The sequence below is a fragment of the Cucumis melo genome, chromosome 3 (assembly GCF_025177605.1).
Source record: "Cucumis melo cultivar AY chromosome 3, USDA_Cmelo_AY_1.0, whole genome shotgun sequence".
NCBI classification, from domain to species: domain Eukaryota; kingdom Viridiplantae; phylum Streptophyta; class Magnoliopsida; order Cucurbitales; family Cucurbitaceae; genus Cucumis; species Cucumis melo.
In genome coordinates this window covers 9,242,627-9,267,096 of record NC_066859.1, presented here as the reverse complement: position 1 = coordinate 9,267,096, position 24,470 = coordinate 9,242,627, and the positions used below count along the sequence as shown (strand labels likewise).

The 24,470-nt window shown below is 35.8% G+C and overlaps 2 protein-coding genes across 5 annotated transcripts; one reads left to right on the top strand and one right to left on the bottom strand.

Moving 5' to 3' along the window:
- Positions 1-8,304: 8,304 nt before the first annotated feature.
- Positions 8,305-11,728, top strand: LOC103504050 (gamma-glutamylcyclotransferase 2-3). The gene is made up of 8 exons (XM_008468483.3): positions 8,305-8,586; positions 8,663-8,739; positions 9,961-10,014; positions 10,265-10,321; positions 10,417-10,457; positions 10,572-10,643; positions 11,182-11,261; positions 11,366-11,728. Exons 1-8 carry the CDS (start codon positions 8,331-8,333, stop codon positions 11,443-11,445), a joined length of 717 nt encoding a protein of 238 aa, XP_008466705.2. The 5' UTR covers positions 8,305-8,330; the 3' UTR covers positions 11,446-11,728.
- Positions 11,729-11,798: 70 nt separating this feature from the next.
- On the bottom strand, positions 11,799-23,196 carry LOC103504049 (uncharacterized). 4 transcript variants are annotated; one of them, XM_008468481.3, is made up of 9 exons: positions 22,879-23,196; positions 15,559-15,664; positions 14,110-14,426; positions 13,616-13,721; positions 13,203-13,526; positions 13,047-13,126; positions 12,832-12,956; positions 12,237-12,506; positions 11,799-12,065 (listed from the first exon to the last, which is right to left on the bottom strand). In XM_008468481.3, the coding sequence occupies exons 1-9, from the start codon at positions 23,001-23,003 to the stop codon at positions 12,043-12,045; spliced, it is 1,476 nt and encodes a 491-aa protein (XP_008466703.2). In that variant the 5' UTR covers positions 23,004-23,196; the 3' UTR covers positions 11,799-12,042. The 4 variants fall into 4 exon arrangements, with proteins under 4 accessions (XP_008466703.2, XP_008466701.2, XP_008466704.2 ...); XM_008468479.3 differs by having other exon boundaries at positions 12,219-12,506; positions 22,879-23,163; XM_008468482.3 differs by having other exon boundaries at positions 12,219-12,506; positions 13,203-13,469; positions 22,879-23,108.
- Positions 23,197-24,470: the final 1,274 nt, after the last annotated feature.

Here is a 24,470-nt window from a genome sequence, read left to right as displayed (position 1 = left end):
GCTTTCTCAAAGACTAATGTGTAAGGAAACATTCCAAGAGGCATCTTGTATATGGTGCAATATGCCATTAACGCAGAATCCAGGTGATCCACCCAGTCCTTGCGAGACGAAAATACCACTTTCTCCAATATCTTCTTAATTTCTCTATTGGACACTTTCGCAAACATAGTCAATACCAGATAATTGACTATGTCTGCATACTAGGGCTCCTTTATTTCAAAGTGGAAGAGTTGCTCATCAGGAAATCCATCTTCTGTCACACCCCCTCCCGTACCACCTGCTGTCTTAGCCCGAAAGACGGTGTGAAGCCAACAAACATCGTCTCCTCTAACGATCCCTACTGACCCTACTGAACGTTAAGCCCGATAAACATACCAATCTCAGATATAGAATATTCAACATGGAACACCACACAGAGGAAACCACGAAAACCTTCGCCTCATACATAAGATGCAGCCCTGACATCACTTGGTTTGTAAAATAACCTGATATAAATATCACGACCAAAACCTATACAACTAGAGTTTTATGACCACGACCTCTAAGACGATATTATACAAACCTTACAAAACATTTCAACATGAACATACTCAAAATACAAATCCAACCATGTACTGGAGTTTGATCCAGAACTTTCAGCAGACGTTGGCAGTGTATCAGGCACCGAGAGCTCAATCTCTACCTGAAAAGTGGGAAACATTTTGAAAAGAATGAGCTACGAGGCCCAGTGAGTGACTAAATTTAAAACTTTAAATCTGGACGTCAGAACATGCGATAAACCTTTAGACATATAAATATGCTCAAACAAAGCATTTAACATAAACGTGTAATAAATAAGGTTTCCTAAAATATCTTCCAAGTTCATCATAAAAAAAAATCTAACAAAGCATAACAAGTACATCAACCGTTTTAACTAACATGACCGATCTACGTGGTGTAGGACACGCCCAGTACAACCAACGTTTACTAGTCCGACGATGTAGTGGGGCTCGCCTAACACTCCCATCGTCTTTGTCGTAGTGGGGCCTGCCCAGCACTCACGACAGCATCGTTGTCACGGAGTACACTCAACGTCGACAACGGAAATATAACCTGTGTGCACACGGTACCATATAGCCTCAGGCTCAATATCTCAGTCATGTAATCAATGGAAAGCTCCACGAAGTCACATAAAATCATTTAAACATGCCTATTTATCATTGTCTTTTGTAAAACTCAAGTTTATTCAGTTTGCTTGTGAAAAACTTTAAATCATCATACAATATTTGCTAACACATGCTTTACTTTAAAAGATGTCGTTTCAACTACTTTTTATTACGCCATTAGTCACGTGCTCGAATATAACCCTCATTAGGAAATCTAAGCTTAAAACTCATGTTTGAAACTGTTTACAAAAACATGTATCATTCATAGAAAAACATGTAAAACATGTAGTTATGAATAATTGTTTAATAACATTTTAGAAATTGTTTTGTCACTCACAGTCTTATCTAGTTTCTTGGTTTGTAGACTCAGCCTGTCGACAACCAAAACCGAGCATTAGAACCATAGATAGCTTTTGTACTTCCATGCTCATGAATTTCTAAACAATTAGATTAAGAATCACATTACAACCCACATTTCCAGATTTTCCAGATTCGATATCCTAACTTCTAACACCCATAACTTCCTCAACAGTTAACCAAAATTAATGAAATACACATACAAATCTTTAATTGCGAACACTCTATAACTTACCTGAATAAATGAAAACGAGATTCCCAACCAATTCGTCCAGAATTGCCCCGAACACAGACAATACTGAATTGAAGGTTCTCTACCACTCCTTATCTATCTCCTGCAATTAACCCCACTTAAAGTCATTTTTGGCTCACACAATCTTCATGAACGTTGTAGGATATTGAATAAAATTTCTAACCATACCAAATAGAGCTTCTGATTCGACTTGTGCACTTCTAGAATACTCAAAGCATCAGAGAACACCAGAAATCCTCCTGGTTCGCTCGAAAATCCTGTGCTCTGTTTTCCATTTCAAAAACCATTAACTTCTCATACTATTCAGCTCAAGCTTCCTTCATGCAATTTATTATAAAATGAACTAACTTTCAAGAAAATCAAACCTTACCTCTTAGTTCCTTCTAGATAGCTCAAAACAAACAAAACAATCAGAGGTTGACAGTTGCACCCAGATTCTGCAATGGCTGGCTTTGCATGAACCTTTCCCTATCTTCTTCAACCTCAAACCACTAAATTCTTCTTCTTCTTCTTCTTTCACTCTCTCCTCAAAGTTCTCTGAAAGTTTGGATGGAAAATGATGGAGGAAAGAAATGAAATTGGGCTGAAAAAACAAATGGGCTTGCAGTGGTGGGCTTGCTGTCCAATTCCACTTCCTATCTTTTCTCTCTTTTTTTTTCCTCCTTTTAGCTTAGTAATCCCAACTATGATGACAAGAGAAAATGATCCTAGGAAAATCTCGGGTTTACATCTTCAATGTCTTTCTTCTCTCGTTGAAACTTCTTATTTTAAAGACGCGACAAGTGATCTGCCACCTGGTTCTCAGTGCCTTTGTGGTATACAATCTCCAAATCAAATTCCTAGAGCAATAAAATCCATCTTATTAACCTCGATTTAGCGTCCTCTTTGCCATGAGATATCTGATCACTGAATGATCAGAATGCACCATAACTTTGGAGCTTACAATGTAGCTCATAAAATTTTCTATCGTAAATACTACTGTGAGTAGCTCTTTCTCAGTGGTAGAATAATTTTCTTAAGCTTCATTGAGAGTTTTGCTCGCTTAGTAGATAGGATGGATCACTTTGTTTTTCTTTTGACCTAATATAGCCCCTACCGCCACATCACTCACGTCACACATAAGTTCAAATGGTTGTGACCAATCTGGCGTGGTGAGAATAGACGTTGAGGGTAATGCGTCTTTTATAGTTTGGAGTGCCTAGTTACATTTCTCATCAAAGTCATAGGGTTGATCAGCACAAAACAATGTTCAAGCATATTTACGAACAATATGTACACTGCTGTTACTAAATTATATAATTTGATCCATGACTTATGTGCAAGAACGATAAGAATAAGTGATTTGGATCGATTACAATCAGATATCATAATCATACTTTTCAAATTGGAAAGAATAATCCCACCTGCCTTCTTCGATGTAATGAAATCAAAGTTGCTGGTCTGGTCTCTTATATTTAGATGTATCCCATTGAATGACGTCTATGCACGTTAAAATAGTTTATTTGGAATAAAGCACGTCCTGAGAGGTCTATTGCAAAAGCATATGTGATGAGTGAATTAGAGACTTTTTGTTTGACATATCTAAGTGGAATTAAGAATATTTGATTCACTAGCATAAGCATATGTGATGAATCATGATAGCATTCCGAACGACGAGGTAGTTGGTGAGTTTGAAGTGTTCATGTAGAAAGTACAACCATTAAGGGCGTCAAGTTTACGAACCCTATCACAAGAAGAGAAACGCCTCGCACATTGCCATACATCAGTACATCCTCAACAATGTAGATGAAAAGACGGAGTACAACAAGTACGCATTTCTAACCTTCAACTTCACTAGCTATTTTAAGTATTTGTTATTGTTGTTAAACAAACTCATATACTTATCAACTTTAGGACACACTTGAGGATTATATGTCCACAAGCTCAAAGCGTTTCTGAATTGTATGAAAAACATCAACAAGCATTTTCTGATTGGTTCATAGCTTAGTTAGCGTACATGAATTTGCAAATTGATATATTTTATTTGAGAATTTATATATACTCATTTACACATGAATTTCAAGTTTTAGAAATGTGTGAAAGAGAAAATCTTTCTCATGATTTCTTCTCTTACGAGGGGACCTTCACTTGACGTTTGGTCTTATAATGGATGCATTGTCAGTGAGGTACAATTTCACACGGTAAAGTGTGATTCTTGACGCACTACACAAAACAGTAGAGTCATGATAATCGGTGAAAATAGTGGCAATGAAAGAGCCGACAACAATTTCTTTGGTGTTTTAGATGAAATGTTGAATGTTTAATATCCGCTGGGATGACGTGTTTGGCTATTTAAGTGTAAGTGGTTTGACACAGATAACAACAAAAGTCGTAGGACACGTGGAATTAGGCTACAAATCAATCAACACATCGCGATTTTTTATTTGTCAAGAAATTGGTCATTCTCAAGACGCAGGCACATCAAGTATTTTACCTCGATGACCCAAAATATGGTACCAATTTGAAAGTTATTCGAGTGGTCCAAAATAAATGTATACGAAACATGCCCGAAGTAGAGGATGAGCAACTAAATGTATGGGAAATCGTTGTTAGACATCATGTAGATGAACACATTAAGGATGACACTCTGTGCAGACCTGACGTTGATCCTACAGTGATAAAAAGACTGATTATGCATCATGTCGTTGAGGACTTCATAGACAATGATGATGAATAATTATCACATTAAAGTGAATCAAGCAATGACAAATCATGTATCCATAAATTTTATTTTTTATATATATTCAGTTTGAGATACTCTCATTTGTTTAATTAATTTTGGTTTTTATGTCCACAGGTACTATACCATCATTTCCTAGAGATTTTGAGGAGACAGATGCTCTATTTCTCGAGTTCGAGGATGCATTCAATAATGCGGGAGGATCGTCCTTAATGGGTGACACTTCAGGTTAGTTCCGTTACTTTGATGATAATTGCAAACATATAAAAGTTTGATTTCTGACAGTATTTTGTTTTCTTAGTTAGATGGACCTCAACCCTCTTCGACTCTTAGAAGACGTCAACACTCCTAAAACATGGAGTTAGAGAGGTATATCCATAATAATTGCAAGATTTTGATTACCATCGCCCTCGAAGCGAAGAAGTCAATCTTTCCACATAGTGTTTGATTCAGCAACACTATAGGTGTCTGTGTAAGAGATATATCTTAGTTTGCTACCTTAAGTGGGTTGATGTTTCATTAGAATACATTGATGTGGTCAAGGGCGCTCTACGGGTAACTTCATTAATTAATTCGTAGTTATTTTAAACTTACATAAGTATAAACTTAGCTAATACATATGCTCTTTACTTTGTAGCGCTATTTCGTGCTTGATTTCACAAATCAAGCACTGTTGACCATCAAATGCTCACATCTTTCAAGGAGTTCAGGGGAGACTATCATAGACATTTCAAAAAGTACAGCAACCTGAGGAAGTACGTGTCAATCCACCGCATAAATTGGTGAATCGTCTAGAAGATTGACACTTCCTATGCGATCTCTATTTGAGTCAAGCATTTCAAGTGAGATTTACATATTGTAATATTACATTACTTCTTTTTTTTCTTTTTTTTTTTCTTTATCTTCTTTTTTTTATTTTTTTTTCTTTATCTGCATGTATAATTTAAAAAATGTTTACATGCAGAAGCAATCAAGGACCAACAAGGCTTACAACCATGGTAGCGGGTTCAAGTCGTTTCTACAATGATAGTAAGAGCTCACTGAAAATGAGGTCAACTAGTCGATCGTGTTGAGTTGTTTAGAGAAACACACGCTTGGAATGGCCAACTTATTTTGCAAGCTGTCGCGGATGCGCATGTAAGCTTATGAAAATCTTTTGTCTTGTTTTGTACTTTTATTTTTTAGTTCATAACTTAATTAAAAAATTTGTTGTAGAATCAAATGCTGGAACTCCAGTCCCAACCCACTTTAAAAGGTTCTAAACCACTCTCTAGAGATGAGATATGCAAGACCATTTTAGGTAGACAACCGGGCTACTCAAAAGGTCTTGGTTGGGGCCACAAACCCAAGTCCTAGAAGAGTGGTAGTAGTTCGTCGACCTTAATATTGAAAGAAATACACTCTAGGAAGGTTAGTGAACTAAGAGCTAGCCTTGAGTGCTTATAGTCAAAGATTGAGGAATAAAGAAGCAAGCTTGAAGAAGCTAAATGCTTGATTGAAGAATAACGAAGAACGTCGAAGATGCATACCCAACAAATGGAAGAAATGAAGAAGAAGATTGAGAAAATGAGTTAGGCACAGAGATGACCTTGAACAATTGCAGTATGTATTTTTAAACTTTTAAGTTGTTTAATTTTTTATCAGTGATATATATCTAAATTTACTTTTATGTCATTGTAGGTATGAACTTGTTGGAGTATGGTGTCTGCAGCGATTAAGATTTTGCATTTTTTTTTCTTTTTATGTAATTTCTTTGAAAATTTGTAATTTTTCGACTATTTAACAATTTTGTGTTAGTTGTGTTTTAGAATTTTACTTTATTTAAATTGAATCCAAATTGAAAAGAGTATCGCATGATTAAAAAAAATCGATATAATAATTGGAAAAAATATACAAAATATCTCACAACGCATAAAGGGCATGGGGAGTGAGGCTTGTCCCCCAACGTCTTGACCAATTCAGCATTGGGAAACCATATCTCTAGACGTTTGGTTGGGACATCGAAAAAGCCCTTTTTTCGACGTTCTCCATCCATCGACAATAAAGGCGTCGGGAGAAAGAAAATCCCAATGCCATCCCACTTGTACATTGGAAATTGCTACCCCGACGTAATACTGCCAACTTCCTTTCCAACGGTGCCATGTACGTCTAGAGAACATTTCACGATGTGTTTGAGTATCTATGCCAACGCAAGATGGCGTTAGGAGATCCCCGATTTCTTTTAGTGAATGCAGTGTTTCGCCTTCTCACGCGGCCTCCTCACTTTGCTTACTTGGGGAAGAGAAACTTAAAACATAAGTCTAACGCTTAGTTAGTGACATTTTAGGAAAGCCTTTTAGAGAAAATAGATACGTGCATAAATTCATTTTATAAGATCAACTTCACATCGCCTTATATTGTGCTTAAAACAATAAACACCACATTAGTGTCCATTTATTTCTTTCGCTTGGACATTAAACCTTTTCCATGTATAAACTACTGTGATGTTTCATTTCGCCACTAGCATCCCTGTAGAATTCATGTTCAATTCCAGTTGTTCAGGAGGCCAGCTCGAATACAAACCACTTAACACACTCACCATGTAAACTGCACACAACTCTTATGTGCACATAATATCTAGTTTGACAATAAGAATAAAGCTAATGGTTTACTCGCATACAAGTAACTTATTCAAGCAACATAAAATGAATACTTTAACTTGGAAATCTTTCAAATGGTCATGCTTTTTTTATAAATCAGAATAAAAAAAAATAACATGCACTTCACTGTACAAACATAACGTGACTTGACTTTGAAATAAAAGGTTTAGAAATTGTTGTTCTTTTCTTTGGAAGAATCACTCGCAAAAACTAAATGTTTTCTACTAACCCTTTCTTTAACACCCTTCTTCTTCTACTAGCAGAGCTTAAATACTTAGGACTTCCTTATACTTCCTTTGAACTCATAAGATCTATTTATACTAATCCAAAACTGGATTAATCATCCTTAAACTCATCTTAGCTCGCCAGTTCCTACCTATCGTTTTACATGTGTAGGTTTAATATCTTCTCTAATAATGTTGAACTTTAACCCAATATGTAAGAAGTTTGACTAACTTGAATTAGTGAATCATCACCCTCTCACCTTCTTTCCTCACCTGACTATTCCTTACCTAGCTCGTCATCATTGTTGCCTTCCCTTCTTAACTTTCTTTTTCGCCTAGCTCTTCCTCACCTAACTCAAAACGCCTTACTAAACATCCCTTCTCGCGTTATTTTGTCTTAGCACATTGTCTAGCTTTATTACGCGTACTACTCTTTCTCGCGTCGTCACTTAGCCAAAACACATCCTCCTTCCTCAAAACAAGTTGTTATCATACTTAGTAACTTTCATAGCTTTCTTCTTCACAATCTCTTTACTTCAAAACGCGGGTTTCATAAAGTATAACTTTATAGTTTCTTGTTGATTATTACTTTTATTTACGAGACCAACAATGATCGTATTTTTTAAGGAAAAAAAATCTACTACTTTAAATGAATTTTAAATAAGTATCGATATACTATTTGGGATATCAAATGTTTGAATGATATACTATCATTTTACAACTTATACATGAAATTCAACTACGAGAGAAATATAAAATTGATACACACAAATGAGGATAAAAATAAAAAATCAAATCAAGAATAATAATCTTTGTTATATTTACAAAACTTGAAGGTGATAGCTAGATAAAGATTTCCATATATTCTCTTCTTTCTTTCTCTTTTATTTATTTATTTTTACCTTTTTCATACCCATGCTCGGTGTGTGTATTATATTAAACAATATACCAACTATTAGTCTAACCGAATACAAATTCCCCACGTTGTTTCTTATGATTCGGCATTTATCGTCTTCTGCCCTTTACCAATTGGAAAAAAGCTCGCCTCTGGCCCCCGCATTTTCCCTCCGCATTGGAGCGGAAATAGGACTGAACACACGCCGGAAAATTGCGGACGTTCTAAGAAAAGTCAGACCAAAAATGGTGATGTGGGTATTCGGGTACGGCTCTCTTATTTGGAAAACTGGATTTCCTTTTGACCAAAAATTACCTGGCTGTATCAAAGGCTACCGCCGTGTCTTCTATCAAGGTCCTCATTTCTCTCTGCTTTTTCGTTTCTTTTATGTATCTTCCACTCTGATTCGAGCGAGTTTTTTTGTTACTAGGAAGTACTGATCATAGAGGAACTCCTGAATTTCCTGGAAGAACTGTGACATTGGAGGCTGCGGAAGGGGAAGTTTGTGTATGTTCTTTATAATTCCCTTTTTTACTGTTCTGCTTAAATCCTCTTTTGTTAATGGATTGGGATTCTTGGGGTTAAAGGTTATTGTTATCAAACATTGAAGAAGATGGGATTATTCGCAATAATTTACACCTTTTGGATTTGTCTGGAATGTTCCAAGTGTTTGGCTGTCTTCCTATTGGAAAACCATTTGGTTTTCATTTTGGTTTTTTGTAAATGAAGTCTATAAACACTTAGTTGCTATCTCTTGATTTCTTGCTCTATTATGATTTCCTTCCAACATATTGTCTTTGGAATTTGCTACATTTAAGAAAAATGAAAATTATGGTAAGAAATTTTGAGAAAATAGGCTTATTTCCTAAAAACCAAATTGTTATTGTGAGATAGTTGGAGCTTGGATGGAAAGGGGGAGCCGTGATCAGCTGAATACCGAGTTTCTTTGGGTTTCAAAGCCTTATATCCCACTGGAAATTTAGCTGCTACTGACTGGATTTTCTTTTTCTTCTTTTTCTTCTTTTTCAAGTAAACTGCCGTAGAAAAAAGATGGGCTGAGTTATCGAATTATGGTTTGTCCTCTGTCTTTCTTTTGTGTTCTTCCATTTTTCATCCAATGAAAATCCTGTATTGTGTGTTTGTATGTGCTGGAGTCTTCATGGTTTTTGGAAAAGTTGGAGTTGAGTTAATATATTTTTCTATTTAACTACTGAGAATACTTTTTAGTAAAAAAGAAAAAATAACTGAGAGCACTTCTTCTAAATTAACAGGAAACCAAACTTTTCTGTTGAGTAAATGAAAAGAGACTAATTACTAGAATATTTCATAGAATCATTGGAAGTTAGTGATCTTTGGATTTCTCATTACTCAAGTTAAAATAAAATAAAATAAAAATAATAAACCGTCTGACTTACAACATTTAGGTGTTAAGAAAATTGGTAGAAAATTAATTCTTAAGTAGAGGTTAGCCACTATAGATTGAACCTATGACCTCTTGGTTATTAGAACCATGTCTTCTTTTTTACAATTAGGCCAATTCATGATGATTGTCATAAGCCTTCTATTATAGTTTAATAAAGGCATAAGTCTCGAGGCTAAAACTTATAAGCTTGCCTTGAGACCGGCCTCAATAGTCTTTTAAAACATTTTATGAAAACTGTTTTGGATCCTCTTTTCAAATCAAAATTATCATAGTTAGAATAACTCATTCATTTTTGGTGGCCATAGTGGGGTGTTGCTTACAAGATCACCAAAAAGGAGGATAAAGAAACTGCATTAAATGTAAGTTCTCTTTAAACTTTTGTCTTTCCAGATGTTATCCTCTCCTTTTGACCGATTCTGGCTCATTTTTATGTTACATAGTAGTTTTTATCTTTGCTTGCATCTTCTGTATGGCGAGATTGCACAATTTGTCTATTTCTTTATCATTGATCTATCTGCATTGACTATGGAATTGTTCTTTTATGCATGAAAAACACTATATCTTGATGATGTTTATTCTGTTGTTGACTGTTGTAACATGTTCTCTTAGCATTTGGAAGTGAGGGAGAAACAATATGATAGGAAAGAATATGTCGATTTTTTCACCGTAAGTTTCTATTCTTTGAAGTCCAAAGCATCTTTATCATTCTTGGTTTACTTGCTCTGTTAGCAAACCTTGTTGAAAATCACTCTATTTTTCAGGACCCCTTGGATACCACCCCTATTGTTTCTGGAGTAATGGTGTAAGTAGCAGTATACAGTAATAATTACATTCAATTTTTTATCTAAATTACTATTTTATTTTCATTTATTTCCTCCTGGACAAAATTAGAAGCGTTGCGGGTTCTATATGGCAGGTATGTTGCATCTCCAGACAAGAAGCTAAACAAGAATTACCTTGGCCCTGCATCTATCGAGGAGATTGCCAAGTATGTATTCGATATCAATGTCCATATATACATTGTGACATTTACTGAGATAAAAAGACTAGTAGAATTGGTGGTTGTACACCCTCAATTAATTAAACCATGATGAGATAATCTAGTGGCTAAGTAAATAGTAAAGAACATAGATATAGGCCCAAGCTATGGCTAAATAAAATTTAATAACACTCAAGAATAGTCAAGAAGCATCTAAGTTAGTTTGAACACTAATTGATATCTTACAATGAGACCAATTCCTTTTTGTTTTATTTGATAACATATTAGCAAGTTGATTCTTAGTAGTAGTAAGCTCAATTAGTTTCTATTAATGATTTGCCTTGCACTTTCTATAGCTAAAAAGAACCCATTATCAAGAGAAACTACATGCCAGGAGAGTGAACATATTGGCAGTAGGGTTATAGATTGACTTTTACTAACAGAGCCTGAAAAGTAGAGATGATTTTAGGTCAAGACATTACAAAGCATAAGAACTAGAAATTAATTTTCCCCATTAATCTCATTAGGCATTACATTGAATCTACAGACAGGTAGTTCATGCGGAAGGGCCCTCAGGACCAAACAAGGACTATATTTTTCAACTCGAAAAGGCTCTTCTTCAGTTTGGTAAGCCCCTGGTACTGTTATAGAAGATTGAATTCTGATCTAACTTGCTATTTTTTCTATTCTGTGGTTAAATGTCACTGTTTTTTCAACTATTCTTTGCTTAGGATGGTATGATAAACATGTAAACGATCTAGCAAATGAAGTTAGAAGCCTTCTTTCAGATGGGAAGCTGACTGCTGCTTAGCGTTCAACATCGAACTTAAAGCCCTGGAAGTAGTATTGCTAGCCTCTTTCCTATCATCGTCAAGTGATATTTAGTCCCACTGGAGGGTGTTTAGATGCATCTTTATTCAATTATTGTTGCCTCCAATGGCAAGTAAAGGTGGAAATTTTCTTAATGTTAAGTATTTAAGATTGTCTTAAACGCTGAATTATTAAGTTGAGAACTTTATCTCAGCAGATGCGCAATTATGCTATGCTGAGACACTTTCCAATGTGCACTTAAAACTGTCGTTTATAATGTCAAAGGGTTATGAGGACATTGCATCTTCAACTAATCTGAAGTCCTACCACTGATGTATAAAATCAAATTACTAATTTGAAACGAAGGATAAATCAAAATTATATAGGTGTTCTTTCGTTCGTCTTTATCATGAAGAGTAAAAAATATTGTACAATAATACTACGTCCAATCTCCTAGATATATAGCTCTATCATCGCTCACTACAAGCTCTTCAATAAAACTAAGAAATAAGGGAACTACATAGAGAATTAGTTTACACTCGATCGTTTCAACGTTGATCAAGGATCAGATGCTAGAATCTTGGATGCTTTTCCGGTTTCAATCACTGTCTTCATTGTCATCTGTAGGAAAACCACATCAAAAGCCAAGGGTGATATAACAAAACCGGAAGCAGAATCAATCAATCACGAAATCAGATTTTAAAAACAATCAAAAGCTTCTATTCAAGAATCAAAGCCAGCATGTCAAGTTTTAAAAAGTGAACAATTTGTTACCCTCATTAAATTCTTCACCTTGGCTTTCATCAACATCGCCATTATCCTCCTCTTCCTCACCGTCCTCTTCTTCTTCATCGTCGTCTTCTTCTTCTTCATCATCCTCCTCTTCATCGTCATCAGTATCATCTGCATCATCGCCATCAGTTTTAACTGGTATTTTCGGTTTTGGAGGTGGTGCAACATAACTGGTTGTTGATCTTCTACGTGAACTTGAGACAATATTACTTAAGTCGATGCCTTCAAGTTCTTTGGCCCTTTCCTTCTTCTTTTTGACTTCCTTAATTTCTGACACCAGATAATGTGCATGATTTTGGTTGAGAACATTGAAACAGTAATGAAAAGCTACAAACAGCTGTGCTATATCTGTAGTGCTAGTATGTTTACTAATATATAGAGAGCCACCAGCAACACAGGATAGAGCTGACAACCCAAAAAAATCCCACCAAAGAACAATTTCACAAATAAATCTAACTTCTACTCCATATCTTTTTCTTATATGAAACTAATTTCATTGAACAAGTAAAATTACGAGGAACCAAGCCCATAAATAAGATTGTAATCTACTTTTTTCCCCCACATCCAATGGTAACACTCCATTCCTTTCGTTCACCTTTTTCCGTGGGATTAGCAGACAGTCCTTCTCTGGATAGTATCCCTTCCAACTCCTTTATAAGTTGTGATTCACGTTTGCTTTCAGGTGCCTGCTTGACTTTCTTATAAATCGATGGAGGAACACTGTACGAGAGATTACTGATCTTAAATCTTAATTCTTTACACATCAACTCAGAAATTAAGCATGTAATTGGTGAGAGATAGAAACAAAACCTCATCCCACATGATTTGATAACAGATTTCAAGTGCTCCACGCGCTTGCCAAAGACAGGAGTTGAACTTGAAACTTCCTTCTGTGAGGTTTAAAAAAATCACCCGGAATTCAATATGTTAATTATCAAATGTAAGAAAGGAGAAAACGAATCTAACCTTCACAGGTTTTTCATTGGATGAACCAGACTGATCATCTTCAGAGACATTTTCACCACCTTCATCACTATCCTCATCTGATGTATCCTGGACATGCTTCCTTTGCTTCTTGGCAGAGACGTTCTTCTTTGTAGACCTTTTCCGCTTTTTTGTTTCATTAGAGTCCAGTATTCTTCCTTTAGTTGCATTTGTCTTTCCAGGGTTTACCTCATCGTTTTCCTCCTCACTGCTGCTCCCTTCAGTAGAATGAGAGCTTTCTTTGCTAACCTTTTTCGGAGTTTTCAAATTAGAAACTTTTTCAGCAGCTTCACAAGAAGTTAATATCTGATTTTAATATTCATAAGAAAAAATTTATTAGTATGGTTGTTGACATTATAACCTAGAGAAATGGGTACTCAACAGGATTGACTCACCTCCTCTACTTGTTGGCTTATCAACTTCTTACAACTGTCGAGAGCATTTTTAGTAAGTTTAAGGTCATCCTCCAGAAGGCGGCGAACTCCAGCCATAGTAACTTTCCTGAATAAACACATTCTCTTTATTATTTATTTGTTTACTATTAAAGGGATTGAAGGACAGGAAGAGCGTCTATGCAAATAACATTAAAACAAATAGACAGCAACAATTTGAGACTCAATGACTTTATGAGTACTTCATTAGCAATTCTAATACCTATTCTTCAAACAACTACTCTTTTTCAATTCCACTATGTTTTTAATGAATTAGAAGTAAAGCAACGCATTATGAATTTCTAGCAAGAATGGTTCCATCATGATGTTCTTCCAGACCAATTTTGGGCTTTAAGAAAGCAACGGGGATCAAAATACAGGAAAAGGTACATAGCTATGTAAACGAATGAAAATTCATAGCATAAAGATGATCCATAATGGAGAAAATAATAACTTACTCTGAATTAGCTTTAAGATAAGAAGTTCTTTTTCTAATCGCTTTCATAATTGTACTCTCACTAGGAACATCTTTGTCATCTTTGCCTTTGATTCCTTTGATTCCATCAGATTCAACATTTTTTGTGCTACGTCCTGTGAGAAGGCCCATAACTGGAGAGTCTTCCAGTTTTTCCTCATCTTCCAAGCAAGGTTCCTTTGCACCTTTCTTGGACTGATGCCCTTCAGGTGACTCAGGCATTTCTTCTTTATTTACACTTTTTCTCCCTGTCAACTCAGAATCCTTGGATACATTGTCTTCCAAATCAGCTTCTAAGCACTAGGATACAGAAGAAAATAAAGAACTCAATTCAAGGATGATGAAAGATGTCCAAAAGACATTTTCTTCCAAGTACTGAAATAACTAGAAAATATAAAAACGTTGTCATCATGAAATTTTTGGGACAGTAGTTGTGATCAAGAAATTTAAAACTCTGAATCTCAAAAGACGCCTCAGAAAGTATTTGGAGCACATTACTTCCAACTATGACCATATTTCTCAATAAGAAACCAACTTCGTTGAAGCATATATTAAATAGTTATAGAAGAAGCCACCAAGGCTTACAAAGAGAGACTTGAGTTCATGGTCAACCTAGGACTAACTGCAGAACAAGATAGAGACAGAGAGTACACCAAGAGAAGGCCAAAAGAAGAGTGATGTCCCACCCCACCCAACCTCTCCCTCCTCTCCAAAATTCTATAATTTTTCTCATTCCATATCTTACCAAGTGTGGTTTTCGTAGTCACTATCCAAATGATATTTGTAGGCTTGAGTTTGGATGCCATATTTGTATCACATTCAAATTCATACACATGGAATCAATAGGAAATCCCAGTAGAGTTCAGCAAACTTGCTCAATTCAAATGATGAGTATCACATGCTAGTGACAAGATGGTGTAAGGTGTTGTGTTCATAAGTTTAAAATTCTTCAAGGAGGGTATCCATGAATAGTTTGAATGACCAAGAAGCAGATGAATGAGCTAACTTGATAAGGTGAACCAATACTCGTGCCAATAAGATATAGGTTCCTTCTGTGATTTATGGGTTCATTGGTCTGGATTAATAAGTTGATGACATGATATATATACCTACAAGAACACAATTCTTATAATTTCTTAGGTCTACATTCTTATTATATACCTTTGTCAACTTGACTTCGGCTTCTAATAAAACAGTGTATCAACAAAACAAAAGATAAAAACCACTTATTCTTTTAGGCTCTTCTCTTTCAATTATCATCTTCCCTTAAATATAAAAACTTATCTAATATCAAAACAGAGAAATATATAGATATATATACATATATTCATATGCACTTAACACGATTATCATAAAGCAGAAGGCATAACAGAAATAGTATGCCACCTCCTAGAAAACCAAGACGTCACATAAAGAGAGAAGAAAACATTACCTTCACCAAACACTGCTTGACATATCTTTTGTGTACATCTAAAGTATACGTCTCCATACACAAGTCCTTTTCCAACAATCTTCTAACCCCCTCAAATGTCAAAGAGCTGTAACCAATAACAGACAAATGAATAGCAGATTGGATAAAGGTATCAATGTTTTTAATGTTCTAAGAATTAAGGTTTATAAGATAATAAAGTAATTGTTAGACATTAAAAAAAGAAAACACTAGGTTTATGTGTAAAACCCTATAACAGGGAGAAAAAACCATGATAAAGAGTCGATTTTTATTATTTTCACACACTCAAAGTTACAAAAGAAACTAGATTTTAATGCCCTAATACAAGAAAGGAAATAAACTTAGGGTAAAATAAAATACTAAAATACCCTCAAGACAATAAACTATCAACAAATTCTTTCATTCCCAACACTCTCCCTCATGTTGGAACATAGATGTCAATCAAACCCAACTTGCTAACACATGAGTAAAAACTTGGCCCAAGTAAACCTTTGGTGAGAACATCATAAACTTGTTGACAAAATGAAAAATACGAAATATACGAAATACAAATACAGCCAGTGTCCAGTTTCTTTTTTATAAAGTGTTTGTCAATCTCCACATGTTTCGTTCTATCATGTTGTATAGAATTATTGGCTAATGTTCTAGCCAATTTATTATCAGAATAGAGCTTCGTAGGGAGAAAACTACTCATAGCTCTATATTTACCTTCAGCATTACTTCTAGCAACAACACTTTACTTCTTACTTCTCCAAGTAACTAGGTTACCTCACACAAAGGTACAATACCTAGAAGTAATTTTCTATCAATAACTAATCCTACCCAATCAGAGTTGGTATAAACCTCAATGCATTTCCTGTGAGTTTTTCTAAACATCAGACCTTTACTCAGGGGAGCTTTTCGAATATCTCAGAACTTGGTTCACAACTTCCTTATGTTCTTTGTAGGGTGGCTGCATAAACTGACTAACAACATTGACAGCATAAGAAATATCTGAACTAGTGTGAGATAAGTAAATCATCTTTCCCACTGGATGTTGATACCTTCTTTATCGACCGGAACTTTGTCAACATAATCTCTCAATTTTGCATTGAATTCAATACAAGTGTCAACATGTCTATATCCAATCATACATGTTACTTTTAACAAGTCAAGGATATGTTTCCGCGATGAAACAGAGATCCCTTCCCTTGATCTTGCCACCTCCATTCCAAGGAAATACTTTAGATTCCCTAAATCTTTGATCACAAACTCGTCAACCATTTTCTTTTCCAACCTGGTGATCTCAGTTGTATGATCTCTTGACAAGTTGACAAGACAATATCATTTACATACACAATTAGAACAACAATTTACCCAGATACTAACCTTTTTGTAAACATGTGATCAAAGTGTCTCTAAGTGAAACCTTGGGACTTAACAAATGTAGTAAACCTATCAAGCCACGCTCTTGGGGACTGTTTCAAACTATACAAAGACTTTCTGAGTTTACATACCTAATGATCAAACTGAGCTTTAAAACCAGGGGCTCATATAAACTTCTTCTAATTCACCATCCAAAAATGCATTTTTCACATCAAGTTGATGGAGAAGCCAATCTTTATTAACTACAACAAAAAGGACCCAGACCGTGTTTAACTTTGCTATAGGGAAGAAAGTCCCAAAATAATCTATCCCATAAGTTTGAGTCAACCCTTTTGCCTACAAGCCAGGCCTTGTACCTATCTAGAGCTCCATCTAATTTATACTTCAAAGTGAATACCTACTTGCACCCAACTGTTTTATGCCCTCTAGGAAGAGTACAAAGACCTCACGTATTATTCTATTCAAGAGCTCCCATTTCTTCCATGATGGTAAGTTCCACTAGGGAATTTCCGTAGCTAGAAAACATTATCCATGATTGCAATCTTATGTAAGTTTTCTCGGTATTGTTGTTGTATCAAGGCTAGAAGTGAACACCCTGAACTTGGAACACAAGTTACTGTAAAATAGAAAGTTGTACATGGGTACTTGGTGTAGGAACTGGTACCCTTTTGCAATGCAATTGGCATGTCAAAAGAGATATCATAATCCCTTGATTTTTCTTATTCCTCATCTGTAATGGAAACCCTCTTATGTTTCTGTCAAAGTCTCATAACTACTTGCAACCATGTTATTCTCTAGAACTAACATATCAGTCTTATCATTCTCAGCCAAATCAACAATGCCATCCTCAACACACAAGTTAGTATCATCAGGGCAAGTAGTACCTCAAGCTCGTGTTAGTTCAAATCCATGGACGGGAGCCAGCAAAGCAGTAGAGAACACCATTTCCTTTATGAGATTCTTCTTGCAATAAGTTATCCAAGGGATTTGTTTAGTGGGTATAATAGTGTCATGGGCACTCAAGATGGGTTCAGAAAGGTCAATAGGGGGTGAAGATGGCTAGGCTAGCGAGAAAGAAAGGTTAGATCCTCACAGAATGTTACATCTATGGAGATGAAGTATTTTCGAGAGGGGAGAAAGCATTTATAACCTTGTTGGTGAAAGGGATATCCAACGAAGACACATTCCTGAGTAGGAGGGGTAAACTTAGTTTAGTTAGAGCCATGATTATGGACAAAGTGCACCCAACAACCCAAAGAGGGACATCAAAAATAAGTCATGTGATAAGGTATGACTCCTTAAAGCATTCTAGAGGAGTTTGGAGTTGGAGGACATGGGAAGGCATCCAATTAATAAGATAAGCTGCAGTGAGATTGCATCCCCCCATAAGTATGATGAAAGTGAAGTAGACAGGATAAGGATTTTTCTTTTCAGGCATCGCATTCTATTGAGGGGTATAAGCACACGAGCTTTGGTGGACAATGTCTTTAGAAGACAGAAAGTCACGAAGGGTATTATTAAGGAACTCACGACCATTATCACTACGAATAATAGCAATTGTGTTGTTGAACTGAGTCTCAATAGTAGTGGAAAATTTTCTAAATATTGATGAAGCCTTAGATTTATTAGTGCAGAGAAAAACTCATGTTGAGGCGGGAATAATCATCAATAAAGGACACAAACCAACGTTTTCCAGAAGAGGTGGTAAGACTCGAGGGACCTTAAACATCACTATGAATAAGGGTGAAGGGCTAAGTATGTTTATAAGGTCGAGACAGAAAGGTGACCCTACTGTTTTGCACAATGCACGCATCACAAGACCAAGGAGACATCAACCTTATTAATAAATGAGGAAACAAATATTTCATATATTGGAAATTTGGTGAAGTTGAAAAATGAGGAAACACATGAAAATGCTACAACATACAATCTTTTGCTAAAGTTGAAAAATAAGAAGACATCAAACTAGTACTATAACAATTCCTAAAGAGAACATTGTCGTCAAGGAATTAGAATCCTCTATTGTGCCCAGAAGCGTCAATCGTCTTCCCCGAGCTCAAGTCCTAAAAAAAACATTATCTGGTAATAAGGCAACTTGAAAATTCAAATCTCCAATTATCTTACTAATAGATAGTAAATTTTAAGATATTTTGGGTGCATGCAACACATTTTATGAAGTTAAACCATCAAATGGTTCAAATATGACCCCTGCCCGCAATTGGAGCAAAGAACCTTTCTACAATCCGAATCTTTTCATTACCAACACTCGAAAGATATGGTGGAAAATTATCATAAAATCTAGTCAAATGATTTGTAGCCCCTAAATCAAGTATGCATGGTTTCTTGCCATTTAGGCTGAGGAGACTTAAGTATTGTACCTAATTGAACAACAACCCCATGGCGTGAGACATTAGAGTCACTTTGCAATTCACTTGACTCTTGAGGTTGTGATTGAAGGGAACTCATCGATTCACTCATAAGAGCTCTCCCAAGGTTGGGCGGGCTTGGGTGGTCTACAATGTGACTTCCAACAATTCTTTCATATGCCAAGGTTTCTTGCAATGTTCACACATTGGAGTCTGTTTCCTTTTTGCTTGTCAATATCAAAACCTAATGTGGCATTAAAAGCAGCAGAATCAGTAGCAGATACAGTCATGATTTTCATAACATTGACTCTATCTTCCTCTAGACGCACCTTAGAACACACTTCCATAAGAGAAGGTATAGGCCTCTGCCTTAGAATATGGCCTCGCAATACATCGAACTTGGAATTCAAACCAGCTAGAAAATCATAAACATGATCAATTCCTCCATCTTAGAATATTGGACACCTCCACACAAACAATCCCAGATAATTTCATGACACAAATCCAAATTAGGGACAATCTGTTAAAGTATGAAGTGGCGTCCATCGTTCCTTGTTTGCATTCGTGAGCCTGTTTACGTAGAGTGTAACGACAAGACGCATTCTACCTTTAAGAATATAATTTTTGAACTGCAACCTAGATATCTCGAGCAATTGCAACATACAACGACGGATTTCCTACCTTTTATTTTATATATATGAATGTCCGGGCCAGCTTGCGCACACCTCGACTAATCTCACGGAAAAAACTCGTCTGACCTTATAACATTTGAGTGTCAAGGTAACTCATCGGAAATCAATTCCTAAGTAGATGGCCACCATGGATTGAACCCATGACCTATTAATTAATTATTAAGAATATGTCTCCTTTTTTACCACTAGGCTCCCTATCTTATTAATCAACAATGACCGACGCAGGGAGTCTTCTGCTTTCCAAAATGCGCTCTTGAGGATCTCCTAGTCTAGGTCTTGGTATCTCAATACTTTGATACCTAAACTTGTGGTGCCCCTCAAGGTCCATGTTAATGGATTAAGACCAGGAGAAATAATTCCAACCATTCAGCTTTTCTCCTGCAATTAACCCTATAGAGCCAAACAAATAGTTGGCAGTAGTTAAAGTTGGAAAAATGGTTACGAGATTCTCTAGATAAATCAGTAGACTGGAAGGAATGTCAAAATTCACTGTACTGAAATTTATGTTTGTGGAAGCATCTAGGGCTGCCCCAAGAGAGCAATTTGTTGCTGAAAACTTGTTTGAAGATTAGCCAACTGTTGTTGTACCATTATCGAAGATAAACCAACTGAATCTTGATATTCATAACTAGGCGACGCAAGATAAGGAAGAACTGGTTGTTGCGAGAAGCTTGTTGCTGCAACAGGGAATTTATCTTTGTGGTAGGTAGACAACTCACTAATCTCAGTTTCATGGTGTATGTTTCGGTTGGCGACGCTAGAGTTTGATAGATACGCAAGGATTGAAGATAACGATCAACAGCGGCTTGGATGGCAACAACAGTGTCGACAGTGGAAAAGTCGACGACTCCGGCTGATGCATTGACGATAGTGGTTAGAGGCCCCATCGACTACTGTGGCAGAAGGGAGGCTAGTGCCGAACTAAGGTTATCTTGCACTGGTTGGTTTTCGTTGATGGCATCTAGGGTAAAAAAGAAAACTAGATATGTGGAAAACCCTAGAATAGGTTGAGAAAACCACGATGGATAGTCACTTTTTATTATTTTCACACACATTGAAAGTTTCAAAAGAAGACAACTTTATAGACTTTAGCAGGCCCTAATACAAAAAAGGAAATAAACGTAGGGTAAAGTAAAATACTAAAATACCCTCGGGGCAATTAACTATCAACGAAGACCCTTGTTTCCAACAGTAATAAATAAAATCTGTTGCAACTGAAAAAACTTATAAGCTTCCAGTTACATTGCTTGGTGACTAGTAAGATTATACACTCATACTTTCACATTATCCAAACTTTCTAACCAGTAAATAATGGTGGTTAACAACATCGTAAGATTTTTAATTATAAAAGGACAGGTTTCTTGAACCCATAAATAATCTCCCACCATTGAGTGTGATATCAGCAGCTCTTACAAGTTGAAAGTAAATTGCGAAAATTTTCAATTGCGTGAAGTAGAGCAGCATCCTGGTGTCTTATCCTTGAAATAAAATACACCATCTTTTGAAGGTATTTTTAAGAGAGAAAAAAGTTCACTCAAATCCACTCACATTGCTGATAATTCTACACAACCTGCAGTCAAGACAATTGCTCTATACCAGATGTTCAAATTCCAGCTGGTTTTAGATCTATGGCACAAAACTACTTGTCTAAGACTCTTAAGGGAAAAAAAATAGGCAAATCCAGAAAGAAACAAAAAGTCAGTCCAAATTCTGCTTATTGAGAAAACAGCAAAGTGAAATTACGTTTGGTAACTGATCTTAAAACCCCTTCGCTTTTGTTTTCTTAGATGACCTGTTTCTGAGTCATTGGCGGCTTTAAAAAATCTTTCAGTTCATGGAGTTGTAAAAAGTGACGTGAGAGAAAACAACGTTATCGTTTTTGTCAAGTAGAGCTCAAAGGTAAGTCATTAAAATGTAGGTTCAAGTACCTGCACTGCATTTGCAATGTAATATTCTAGAAAAAAAAAACTGAAAATTTATCGGCCGCCCATCCATGGTTATTAAAATTAGTTCAGGAAAAAAAAAATCAACATCTGATATGAAATTGATTTCCAGACCAACTACCAGTGACGAGAAATTATTTAGGAGACCACCAAAACATGGCTAGCACTAGCAGTTAAGAATTGTTGGATGTATGAGAGATAAACTACACAAGTATCACGTTTTTAGTATCTAGTGGTTAAAAGTGCAGCCAAATTGCAACAGCCTAGTTCAATAGATTTTCCCCAGTGCATGAAAAAGAAAAAAAAAATGGAATCGAAAAATATAATTATGTCAATTCAAAAATTAACAATTACAAACAAATATAAATGTTCTGTTGCTACACACGTACATCCACATGCAAGAAAGTGACGTGAACGTTATTCTTGTCGTGTGTTTAGACACAAGCCTACACAATTTGATATCAAACACTAAAAGCCGCTTATACAACCGCCCAAACATTTAACCATACCTAGAAGAATGGAAGAGATACAAAATTCACCTCTCTTTTACAGATTTACACGCCCAAAAGAAACCCTAGAGGCTAAAGCCACCATGAACTTAAAAACAAGAAACTCAGCTGACGGAATAGGCCCGAAAATTTAAACGAGTCCCAAAACGTACATACACATAATTAAACAAAACAAGGAAAATATTACCAAGATAGAAACAAGTAAGAGCAGAAAATCAACTAGTGGTGATCTAATAACCATTTTCGCAAGTGCAGGATAAAACATAACAGCATCATTAACAGTAATTGAAAACAAGAACACCCAAAATCACAGAGAATAACAGAAACATCTCGCGAAAAACACAAACTAAAAGACAAGCTTGACAAGTCCGCAGAGGAATTACTGTGATGGGAAATGAGGAGAAAGTGAAAGAAAGAAAAAGCTCACTCGGCTTGTTCCTTGAAGTGAGAGATGCGAGAGCGCATAGCGTTATGAATCTTCGTCTCTATATCAACAGCTACATCCATGGGTTCTTCTTTGAGAGCATCGTTGCCTTGTAATTCCTCCGCCATTTTGCTGTTCTACGACTCGCACCGATTGTTGTGCGAAGAAAAGGAAATTATGGGCTCTGGAGTGTAGGTTGTGTTAGGACTTTCGAAGAATGACTATGCTTGACAGGTAAAAAAGAGGGGGACATTTTTGATACTGTGTGGGTGCTCATATAGAATGAAGATCTCGCCAAATTTTTAATTTCGATCTCCACTGTCCGTTTGTGTGAAATGAGAAGCTTTGGAAACACATGTTGACCAACTATTTAGTAGAAGTCACGTCTCTGCTTCAACCGGTTCGGTCGGTTTTTGGATGGTTGATGGAAATTTGATTAGGCTATTTGTGTAAGTTGTCGTCACTGCCCGTTCTTGCTTTTGAATAATACCTTTTTAAAATGGTTAATTTACATAAATGTCTATAACAAATAAGAAAATCTCATAAAACTCGTTTATTTTTTCATAAATATCCTTGTTGGTTTTGAATATTGTGAGACGGGTTGTATACTTCTTTATTTCTTCCTTTTTTTTCTTTGTAATTTTTTCATCCCCTCCTCCAAATTTTCTTTCTTCGGCTTTAGAGTATAAGATCCAGTCGTTTAAATCTTCTATTTCATATTCATTATCTTCGACTATGTACCGTTGCATTTTTAAATGATTGTGAACCAAAATCTGATTGATCCTGTATTTTGTATAATACTATCATTAGATTTGAAGTTTTTCATGGTAATTTACATTAAACTACACGGCTGCTTACCATCTGGCATAAACGATCGTGTATACGAATCCGACAATCGTTTATGTATAAAGCTTTCTTATCATTGTTTAGAGTTTATTATCTGATCGTTTAAATTTGAAGCATTTTTCTCCATCGTTTAAAATGAACCACCCAATCATGTATCACATGATCTAAACCATCATTTTAGACTGTAGTACACGATCGTTTAGAAGAAGATTATTTGCACGCATGTGGTTGATTAATCTCGTGTTGACTAGAACATTTTTTGTATTTCTTATTGTGGCCCTATGGGCTTTTTCTTTTTTCAAAACTGTTCTATACAACGTAAATATTGTTAGAATTGTTGTCTTAAAACTCGCAGTTTGTAATTCAAAATCATATTCTATTCAATAAAGTTGTTATTAAAATTTTGTTAGTAAAACTGGATACTATAATCTTGAATCCAATAAATTAATGTCCTCAGGCTATCTTGAGTAAACTTGAATTTTATGTAGAGTCATAAACATGGATCAAGTTCAAGTATACAGCGTAAACAATCTATAGTATATGAATAAAAGCTAGGCGCCTTATTTTGGAGATATTGTAGATGCGGCCTGCTTTGTAGTTAGAACAAATGATATGATCTTCAATCGTTCGAGTAGAGAGATATGAAAAATGGAGGCATCCTATGTAAATAGTTTACATAATGTTGAACCATGAAATAGTCATCGTTATAACGTTGTTTACAATATAAAAATGACTATTTCGATTATTGA

Excerpts from the sequence above, each read along its gene's own strand:
- LOC103504050 (XM_008468483.3), top strand. The coding sequence starts at position 8,331 with ATGATTCGGCATTTATCGTCTTCTGCCCTTTACCAATTGGAAAAAAGC. Across the intron at positions 8,587-8,662 it reads CCGCCGTGTCTTCTATCAAG|GAAGTACTGATCATAGAGGA; the intron begins GTCCTCATTTCT and ends TTTTGTTACTAG. Across the intron at positions 10,458-10,571 it reads ATTGTTTCTGGAGTAATGGT|GTATGTTGCATCTCCAGACA; the intron begins GTAAGTAGCAGT and ends TCTATATGGCAG.
- LOC103504049 (XM_008468479.3), bottom strand. The coding sequence starts at position 23,003 with ATGGCGGAGGAATTACAAGGCAACGATGCTCTCAAAGAAGAACCCATG. Across the intron at positions 14,427-15,558 it reads TCAAGCAGTGTTTGGTGAAG|TGCTTAGAAGCTGATTTGGA; the intron begins GTAATGTTTTCT and ends TCTGTATCCTAG. Across the intron at positions 12,507-12,831 it reads TGCTAATCCCACGGAAAAAG|AAATTAAGGAAGTCAAAAAG; the intron begins GTGAACGAAAGG and ends ATCTGGTGTCAG.